Source organism: Sciurus vulgaris (assembly GCF_902686455.1).
Source record: "Sciurus vulgaris genome assembly, chromosome: X".
Taxonomy (NCBI): Eukaryota; Metazoa; Chordata; class Mammalia; order Rodentia; family Sciuridae; genus Sciurus; species Sciurus vulgaris.
Window position 1 is genome coordinate 17,137,896 of NC_136471.1, and position 11,016 is coordinate 17,148,911.

At 38.2% G+C, this 11,016-nt stretch overlaps 1 protein-coding gene across 1 annotated transcript; it reads right to left on the reverse strand.

The window, feature by feature from the left end:
• Nucleotides 1-4,262: 4,262 nt before the first annotated feature.
• Nucleotides 4,263-8,584, reverse strand: BRS3 (bombesin receptor subtype 3; the record flags this gene model as incomplete). The annotated part of the gene is made up of 3 exons (XM_079123945.1): nucleotides 4,263-4,682; nucleotides 6,213-6,564; nucleotides 8,151-8,584. The coding sequence occupies 3 exons, from the start codon at nucleotides 8,582-8,584 to the stop codon at nucleotides 4,263-4,265; spliced, it is 1,206 nt and encodes a 401-aa protein (XP_078980071.1).
• Between the last annotated feature and the right edge of the window lie 2,432 nt (nucleotides 8,585-11,016).

Here is an 11,016-nt window from a genome sequence, read left to right on the forward strand (position 1 = left end):
CAAACGATGGGGTAGAAGTGCCAGTCTTTCCTCAGGCTTAGCTTTCTCTTATATTGATCTGGTACCTTCCTCAGGCTATACTTCCATTCTATTGGAAGGTCGGACGGGCAGCGGTTGCCTGCGCTTCTACTCCAGTACTCAGAGGTGCTCAAGGTCCAAACTTGAAGCGAAATTGTAAACATTCCAGTGTAAACGCCAGCCTCAGTGGTCGACTGTTTCTTTGTCTTCCTTTTATAAATACACAACATGCTTCTTTTTCAAATAGATTTTTTTCAGAAATTGTACACATTGATGAGAGTGAAGGGGTCCATATTTTTTAATTGGGTGAATATTTATTGAACTACTAAGTGTCAAGCACTGTACCAGGCTCTGGCGACAACAGTGAACAAGACAGGCACAGTTCAAGGGATAAAAAGACTTGGAATAATTGGCAAATGATATGTTAGGAAAGGTTCGGGATGCTGGAGAACAGCAGTTCTTAAACTTTAGGGTATCAGCATCCCTTTACATTCAAAAACTATTGAAGACTACAAAGAGATTTTTTTGTATGTGTATTATATTTATCAATATTTGTTGCCCTAGTATTAAAAATTCCTTTTAAAAACTATTAATTCATTACAAATAATACACGATGTGTAAACATCAGTATAATAACCCGGACTTCAGAGTGGGGAAAAGCTTTCCAGGAGAAATTATTTCTGTTATTCCAGTGACCTTTGATTATAAACATAGAGGTTGTGTATGAATTCTAGAAAACCCTGGTTCCACACATACCAGCAATGTGAATCTGGTTTCAATCATAACAGTGTTTTTTAAAATAGTAGTTTGGGTTTGTTTTTGTTTTCAGTTACATTTTTTTATCATGAAGTTCTTATTCTGGTAGGAACTATTAGTGAACTGAATTTGCATGCATTGTATATGGGTTTTGTTAGGCTCCTTTAAACATTGCTTAATGTTTTTTCCTGGATCCAAAAATTGTATACAACTGTTTCCAGCAGTATGTTATTGGGCTCCTATTTCATTCCTGAATTCACAGTATAGGTGATTATAGGCTCCCTACCCTACTGCACATGACAGTGAATGTTTGCTGCACCCACAAGCCCTTTTCAAACAGGTGACCAAACATATCCCTTATGCCTAAGTCCCATATCACCCAGGCACCCTGGTCCAAAGGCTGCCCAGATATCTGTAGGGTGACCTGGCAGGTTAGATAGCAATGCCTTGTAGACTGTGTTTGATTGAGTCAATAAGAGCCTCCCCCAGAAAGTTTAAGTATGGAACACATGGGTGTCAGACTAGAACAGAAGCAAGGAGACCCAGATAGAGAAGGTAAAAGGAGCAGCTGAAGCAGCGTTAGTTACTGATACATGATAATAGTGGAGCAGTGGAATTGAGAGCTAAGCACACTTGTACCTGTGATGTCATTCTCTTTGGCTGTGACACCTGACCATTGAATTTTAACAGTGCTGTCCTCTGTGAGGCCAGGTTCCTCTTTGTGCTTTTTCCCTTTATATATGCACAGAATAACTCTAGTAACATGTTATCCAGAAGTGTCTCTCTTTGCAACTTGTCTTTTTCAAGATTTTTTTAAATTTGCAAGACACAGAAAAACTAAAACAAGTAAAAAGAGAGTCTATAAAGATAGGCAGCAGCTCCTGAAACACCAGGAGCACAATGGAAATGGGCCACATAGAGACTGCTGGCTTTAGGAAGAGGAATCCAAATAGCTGAATAGCTGCTTCCTCCTCCTCTCTCTGACCTCTGTAAGGGATGATCTGTGTGGTAGTCCTGGCCTAATAGAACACAGCCTTCTTGGTAAATAGAAATACATGAATCTACAAAAATAGAGACTACTTGGCCAGAGAAGTCACCTGTGTAGCCTAAGGAACTGTTTCTGGAAAGTCTAGGAACTATACCAAACTTTAGTTTGTAAAAATAACCTCTTCAAGCCCACTTTGTTTAGGAATGTTCTTGTCCTCATATCCTATAATTTCAAGACTTAGTGGAAATAAAAGGACTTCTTCCAACAGAGATTGATGGATCCTTGACCTAAGATAATTCAAATTACAGAAATTCTTTAAACCCAAATTTGCTATCTGCAGCAGGCATGCCAGTGTTAAATGTAGCACTTTCAACTTCTATGACAAAAACTTCCCTGATGAACATGATTTTGGTTATACCTAACTTTGTGACTATGTTTTCATGCTTTATCAGTATTAATATAGCCCATGTCCTAAATCTTGGGTAAGGGAAGACTGAGCAAAATTGAAAGGTATATGAAATATGTTGGGTATATATCCCACTTTTCCACTATCTAGGACTTTCTCCAAAGAAGTAAAATCTTCCATGGAAACATTTCTGGTACCACAATAAGCAGTGTGAATGAAACTGTGGATATTGTGGCCTACTTATAAGGTTACCTCTGATAAAATCTGTTAAAAGAGAGACCACCCCCTCTGAAAAACATCAAAACAAAGCAATGAATTTTAAACCCAATTCTCCAGCTGTGTGGATGGGAGGAGGTTGGCACCCTATAAAACCATTTAGGGAATTACTTTATATCAGATCCCTAACTCACTTGGGGATTACTAAGAATGAAAAAAGAAAGTTCTTTGATCTCTGGTTTTATGAACTGCTAAAAGGTTCTCTTGGCTTTTATAATCTGGTACTTTTATCAAGTTATTCCTAAAATGTTATTTTTAGGAGAGTAAAGATGTAACTTTTACTCAAAGTGAGGATAAAGGTAATATTTTGGAGTTCCGTGACTTGAAAATAACATAAATCTTGGAGTTGAAATGGGTTCTTAGTTATATTCTGCCAGAAATGCTGTTTTTTGGATATAAATTACACAAAGCCATTCAAAACTTTTATTTCATATTTGTTTCTCCCCACTTATTACAATGCTAACTTTAAAACAATATTAATACAATATGAGCACCCCCACTTTAAGTAAACCAGTTTTACAGAAATTTGGTCTAGTGTTGATATATATATTCCCTTTTGAGCCACATCATTAGCAAAAGTTTACAACTACACAAGCCATTGAAAGAAGGCTCAAAACTACCAAAAGCATACTCAAAAATCAAGTTTTTTAAAATACAAATTTATCTATAGTGACAAATGTAAGTTTTAATTTGCTTCCAAGAATACATTTTCTGAAACCACAAATCTACATCTGACAAATCTATTGACAACAGTTTTTAAAATGACAGTAACAAGCTTATTGTGTTAGCAAGTAAGATCAGAGGATAGGAGATCAGATTCTTCCATCTGATTTCTAGGAACAGAGATTAATTAGGTCATACTCTTACAGGACTTAGGCACCCATTGAGTTTAATAAAATCAAGCAGGAAGATGATCTGATGATGATCGCACATCCAGGTGTTAGGGATTTCCGTGTGGTAATTCTACATGTTTTTAGAAAGAGGGCACTGCTTACCCAAAAGAAATCAATTTCCTTAAAGGAAGAATTTCACACACTGGCAGGATTGCAGCTTTTTCAACAGTGTCCCTTAATGATACCAGAAATATGCCATTTATTCTGCCTGTGAAAATGGCTAGTTCTTCAAAATATTTGTGGAAAATAACTTTGCCCAGTTATTAATCTGTGATAATTGTAAGTAGAACCCACATTAAGTCAGTTAAGTGTTGACCCAGTAAGGCAATCATCTTCCCCAGACCCTTACTCAGTACTCACCCCAAACATTTACATTTCAGTTGCACAGATTTATAATGAGATAGCCATTAATGGAAAGGGGAAATCATTCTGTGAAGGTGTTCTTTTTTTTTTTTCCAAAGAAAACTGCTTAAGAGACGTTTTATCTTTTATATCCCCTTTTCATACACGAAGTATAACTGCAGTTGCTAGGTTTACAGCACATTATAAACACGGACACAGTTTTATGACAATCACATGAGTGGGTGAGAAATGCGAAGCATCAGAGATGGATGGAAACAGTGGATTTTTAAGTTTCATTGTCTTTCTTTTGCCTTCCCTCCTGTTCAGCTTCCCTTACTATTCACCAGCATATGCAAAAGCATCTTTCTATACTTAACAGGCTTCATTTTATTTAGAAAGCCCAAGGACATTTCTGCTTGTACTTTGAAGAAAATCATGGTTTGTCTTTTACTAATAAGAATCCTTCGCTCCTAAGATTTCAACACAGTTCACAAACAACAAGAATCTGGACACCATACACCTATGCACAGCTTACAGTTGGATATACACATTGGGAGGAAAAACACCACTTTGAATTGAAAAGCTAGACTCTGTCCTCTTCCTTCTTCATACTGCACCCACTGAACAGGGTCACACTAATTTCAGACACCTGTGTGCTCCCAGTGCCCATAACCGGGACCCTTCCCATCACAGCCAGGTTATTAAGAGGGGTAGCAGCAGGAGAAGGCTCAGACAGCTCTGCCTTGCAGCAGAATAGCTGAGCTTTAAAATGCTTCTGGAAGGTTTTGCTCAGCCAGTAGAGAGCAAAGGGATTTACGCAAGAATTACTAAAAGCCAGCACCCGAGAGAAAATGGTCACAATAAAATGGATGGCAGAGGGATCTACATAGGTTTGGTAAGTGAATGAGTGGTAGAGATACAGTAGGTGATTCGGCAACCAGCAGAGAGCAAACAGAGCCACCAGCACAAGTACCGTTTTGGCAATTCTCTTCCGGGATTCAATCTATAGGGGGAAGAAAAATAACACACACACACACACACACAAATCATTTAGCTGGCAGAGATTTTTTAAAGCCAGTCTCTATAGATTTACACAGAAATTTTCAATTAACAAACTGGTCTCCCTCTGAACATGTGCTGTGAGCTAACTGGCTGGGATGTGCCAGAAGTCAGCCTGTGGCTACAGAATACAGCAAGTTAATTGGCATGGTTACCCATGATCTTGGGCTCATTAACTCTATTTCAGAGACCTCCCACTGTCCCCTGATTTTGAGATACTCTAGGACTACTCCAGTTAATTCAAGGAGTGTAGTGGAATTCCCAGCAATTTCATTTAATTAAAACCCAAGGAAGATACTATACAAAATTGCTTTTGCTACATCAGCAGAGGCTGATGAGGTTAGAATAGTCTTCTAGGATTTATGAAAGTTGTCATGTTGGTATCCAAAACTGTAAGGGCTGGTGGTATAGCTCAATGCTGGAGTGCTTGGTTAGTATTCACAAAGCCCAATTTGATCCCCAGTACCAAAATAAGGGGGGGGGGTTATTTGTCTACAGTAATTCTAACCATGTAGTCAAAGGACTAAAACCAAATCTGCCACCTTTCATATGTGATAATAATCTTATCCACATCTATTAATAAGAGAGATGAACCAGATTAAGTGAAGATATAGTCTGTTGTCACAGTCGGAGCAAAGTTAACTGGTTCACAGAAGCATTAAAAATGCAACTTGAGCCTCTGAGCACCACTGTGTAACTAACTGGACTAACTCCCAAAAAAGGTGCAACTCTCCTCATATAGACCAGAAGGTAAATGGAATCACCTCCCCCTCTCCCAAGGGTAGAAACCCTATGGAACTATGTTTTGACAACATCCCTTTTCTTCTGTCCAAATTTACATGAGGAGAGCACACCTGGCTCTGGCAAAATGGTTTTAATTCAGCTTCTGGAGTCACTGTGTTCTCTTGCCACTGGCTCTTCATCCAGCTGCCCCCTCCACCCCACCTCACCCCACTGAAGTTTGCTCATCTGTGTGTAAGTGGTTTGAATTGAATAATGTTATGGGTTCTTGCCAGTTCTACAATTCTGTGCATTTCTATCATTCTGTTACATTGTCTAAAACAAAATATGCTTTGCTTTATAGTCTCACCTTATGTGATGTTTCTCACTATTCCATGGGTTAAATAAATTTGTCTCCTCACACATTTCAGCTGTACCCTCTCTAATAATAATAATAATTCTGTCATTTATTTAATTCATACCCTGCACAAGGAGGTATGCTAAGCATTTCATCTATATCATCTAGTCCTTGGGTATGTTTTATAGGCAAGGAAATTGAAGCTCAGAGATGTTAAGTAGCTTGCTCAAGATTGCTCAACTAATATGTGATAGGGCTAGGTTTAAAACCATAGTCCCTGGTCATAACAAAAATATATACTGCTATTGAATTTATGTACAGGTAAGTATACAATTGCAAAAGGAGGAATTTTGCATTTAATTCAAACTATTTGCATGACTGCCAACCAATACATACCTGTTTGCGGGCATGGCTTTGTTCCTCAGTGGGTATGTTCAAGGTGCTTTTATAAAGAGTTCTAGCAATCAAAGAATAATAAACAGAGATAATCGAGAGTGGAATGATGTAGAAAACTAAGAAGCATAACAGAGAATGTATTTCTTGCAGGAGCCTCTCAGAGACAGGGTAAGAGGCACATGATTCAAATGTCATATTTTTGTTGGGATCTCGAAAAGTGTATACATTTGAAAATATAGCCTCTGGTAGAGCAAATATCATAGACACTATCCAGATGCAGCCAGCTTTTGCACAAGTTTTCAGGATGGCATTGGAGGGCTGACGCTCAAGTGGCTTCACAACTGCTTTGTATCTAGAAACACATAAGCAAAAGCAAGGGTTAACATAAACACCAATATTACAGACTCTTAGGGTTAGAAAAGACCTTAGCAGTCATCCAGTTCTACCTCCTATCTATACGTATATAAACAAATCAACTTTAACTGACTAGAATTGGTTATGGTTTCAAAGACACATAAAACACCCCAGGATTTTATAGTTATGCTAATCAGCTATTCCCTTATACATTCCTATGAGCTATTTCAGATTTTCAATTTTACAATTTTATGTCTAGACCCTCTATTTAGGACAAATATTTTTCACTATGATTTTATGTGTGATTGAAAGTAATTCACTACCTACATATTACCTTAAGTGTTCTAAAAGAATTCCTTTTTTGTAAGTGACTCATGTTAAACTGAATTAACTCTTTTCTTCATGGGCAAGCAGCCTTCAATCTCTCTAGAAAAGAATTCCAGGGATTTACAGCAGTAAAGAGGTGAGGGTTAATTTCTTCTCCATTCGTCAGTGCTACTTTGTTGCCTAAACTGATGGACCACGGGGAGATTTAGGACAAGTAAAGAGTGAAATTGGAAGACCTATGGAGGTGCAGAAGATGTCTCTTCATTGGGACAAATCCACTTTAAAATATGTCGCCTTTCTGCGAGTCTGCCCTCAAACAGAGTGTAAGACCAGTCAAAGCAAAAATCCAAAAAAGACTCGGAGGAAAGCTTTTCCTCCTCTCAGATGCCAGAATCGAAAGAAGCTATTCCTTCTGGTACTGCCAGGCATTGATTACTTACAGGCTTCTTGCAGGCTTTTTAAACAACACTTTTAACATTTGGAGCCTCAATTTTTTTCATGCTTTCTCAATTATCATTCTACAATAGGAACACAGAAAAACACAGTACTTAGACTGAAAAAAATCCTAAGAGAGTCCTAACACCCTGACAGCAAGAGGTTCTCACACACTCTGTCCATAAAGCTCTGAAAGTCAATCAGGATTAATTTATTTCCCTGGAAATGATAATGTCACTGAATGCCTATGGAGAAAACAAATAGAATTAAGTGATGACATTACACTGAGTTATCAGGGAGCTGAAAACCTCACCGTTTTTCTGTCATTAGCTAGTTTGTTGAATTTCAAATAAATTAGATGCATGTTATCTCTTTACCTTCCTCCCGGTGTACAGTAATGCATATGTGGTCAATTTCACACCTATGCCGATGTTTTCATGTTGACTATATTGTACCACTAGGCTGCACTAATGTATAAAGCATGAATTTTTTTCTTTTACACCTGTAACAATTTGCCTTACTTAATAAGCCGGAGGAAAATAAAAACACTATTCAGTATTCTTTCAAGCAAACAATTATACTTCAAAAAAAATAAATTCCCTCGAAGCATACATTTTCATCCTCTCATCAGATGCTAATGCTGGTATGTTAACATTTTTACACCAACTTTCATTTAAAATGCCACCGGATTTTCCAATCTTACATACAGGTTACAGAGAGTGAGAAAAGCAGAATAATAGCTAGTAAATGCTAAGCACAGGCTTTCCTTTCTTTTTGCCTAAATCCACATCCTTGCAAATAAAACAGAGACAAGAAACTCACCTGTCAGCGCTGAGAATTGTTAATGTGAACACCGACACACCAACAGAAGTGAGCCGGATGAAAGAGAGCACCTTACAACCAATTCTTCCGAACAGCCATCCCTCTGCAAGGTAGTGGGTTGCATCCACTGGCACACAAGTCAGCAGAAGTAAAAGATCTCCAAAAGCCAGACTGGTGATGAAAATATTTGGAACTGTTTGCATGGATTTGGTCTTGAAAAAGACTTTGATGAGAATAGCATTTCCAAGGATGCCCACTGAAATGATCACAGCATAAGTGATATAGATGGCACACAGTGCTTCTATTCCTGGAGAGTTGTCTCCGGTCCGTCCTTTATTTGTGGTATCGTTGGAAACGACAGAGCTTGATGATTCTGTGTCATTTGTGATTGAAATTAAAGTCTGATTAGGTGACTGAGGCTGCCTTTGAGACATTTCTCCTGGAGACTGGCTGTGTCTTCAATATTTCATCTGCTCAGTTCAAATGTAGTTGATTGTCATACCCGATGCCTACCTACGTCTAGCAATGAGGTGGTATTAGGAGAACAGAACAGAACAGAATGGAAAGAAAATCTAAGACATCCGGATACTCCTTCCCTTCAGTTGTTCTGTGTCTCCCAGCATGCTTGGCTAAGCGCTTACCAATCTGGCACTAGAGAGTGGGAGGTGGAGGATGGAGGAGTCTTATTGGTGTTCCTGTGACATAAGGGGAGGGAGGGGGCTGAGGAAATGCTCTGCAGTTGCTTATTCTTTCCTGTTGGGTAATCCTTTGATTAATTAGCTTCATTAAATCATCTTATTGTTTATTAGAATCACCCTGTCTTTGTGTCTATCCAGGAGGTCCATATTGATCTTGGCAATTTTTTTCTAAAAAAAGCATCGCTTACCCCTCTGCAATCACATGGTAATCTAATGAATTCTGTTTTACATGACAAATAAGTGTAGGTGTCCCCCAAAGCATAAACTTGAACCCACTCCTCAAGATTTAATGTCAGAGAGGCCCTGAGGCAAAAAGTCCTTCATACATTTCCAGGGCTCATGTCACCTCCAAGAAGCAATAATTCAGGTAACCTGAGCTTAAAACCTAGCTCTGACACATGGTAATTCCCAACTTTGTGTGTTTCCTGGCTGTGCTGCACCATTTCGAGGCAACCTTTACTAGACGAAAAATCAAGACAAACTACTAGTTGTTTTGTCGCTAAATGCCCTAATAAAAACAATTTTACCATTTGACTCTCAGTTTTAATACCACATTTCAAAAAAGAGCTGTTTAGGGAGTCTCTCTCTTAAAATGGTTAAAATTACCTTGACGTATTCCCAAACGAAATAATATAGAACACCACCACTTGAGGTCCTGATACAAAAGGATTCATAAGAATGAAAATCATTATTTTCCAATGAGGAAATGCTATAGATTACTTTAGAGGTGAGGGGCAGGTATATGATGTTTATATCAACTGAAGGAAGTAGAAAATTTAGTCCGGGCAAGAAAAGCCCCCTTTTACAGAAAATGGTGGTGGAGGGGTTGCTTGGGAATTAAATGCAAGCAGTTTGAAGGCAGCTAATAATAAAATCTGCCCCAAAATATTCTCTGAAACTATCAGATTCAATGGGTATTCTCTTAGTTAGAAGAAACTTTGCATAGTAAGATATCTATAAATATAACTATATTAGAAATTAGTCTGGAAAGTGAAATGAAAAACAGTGAAGTTTTCAGCTAGTTGATGAACAGAGGAAGCAAACAGGCTGATCCTTATACTGATGAATTATGTTCAATAAATTGTACAAAGCAAAGTGAATGAATTATATGAATTACCTAGTTAATTTGAGCCCACCAAACCACACTTATCCTCCTTCCTTTATGGAATTATCTTCACTGTTCGAATTACTCAGCTAAATATGTGCTTTTGATGGGAATAGGGTAAGGGAGTGTTTGCATAAACCCAAATCCCCATACTTTTCAGTATATAAACTTAAGTAATTTGTGCACTGAACTGTGTCTTTAAGATCATCTCTACCTACCATGACCCCCAAGAAAGGATCTGTAGAGTTCACATCTTGTTCTCACCAAACCAATGATGAACTCCCTCCAGGAGTATCATTTAGCAAAGAACAAACAGTGTCTCCCAATTCACACCACAGCTGATCTCCACACGGCACTGTAACAAACGCTGGTATATCATTTCTGAAATTATTTGAATTCCCAAGATCTCTTAAGTCGTGCTTTTAAATGGTTGCAGCCATCAAGGTCCTTTGCCTTCCCCTTCTTCCTTCTGATCAGGCAGAAGTCAGGGGAGAGCAGCAGTATTGAAGTGGTGCTGGAGCAGTATGTGGGGGTGTGTCTTTGATCCCTGGATTTCCAGACTCTTCTATTATTAGAGATGAGGAAATCAAATGCTCTCATTTTGCAGAGACAGAAATGAGGTCCAGAGGGGAAAGAGTCTCATTCAAGATCTCAAGTGCACTCTGTAGTAAAACTGAGAGCAACAAATTCTCTCTGGCTTCGGAAAGGTTAAAAATCAGTGACAGGAGCTGAAAAACACTCGGTTCCTCACAATGAGCCATATTTTCTCATTTGGTATTGTAGACTTAGATTTTCTGCATGTTCTATTAACCTAAGAACCAGAAATTTCCAAGCTAATCAGTCATTCATGATAGATAACTCACCCACAAAACTTAACCACACCCAGTTAATCATTCGAAATTGAAATTGAAGGGTACTTAGGTTATATAAAATGATGAAATCTTTTTGTTGTTGTTGTTGTTTTTAGAACATAATTGGTCAACATCATTCAGGCTTTTCAAAACCAGTGACTTGTTTGCAGATTAAACAATTGAAACACAATCCTAATGTAGCTTTTAACTCA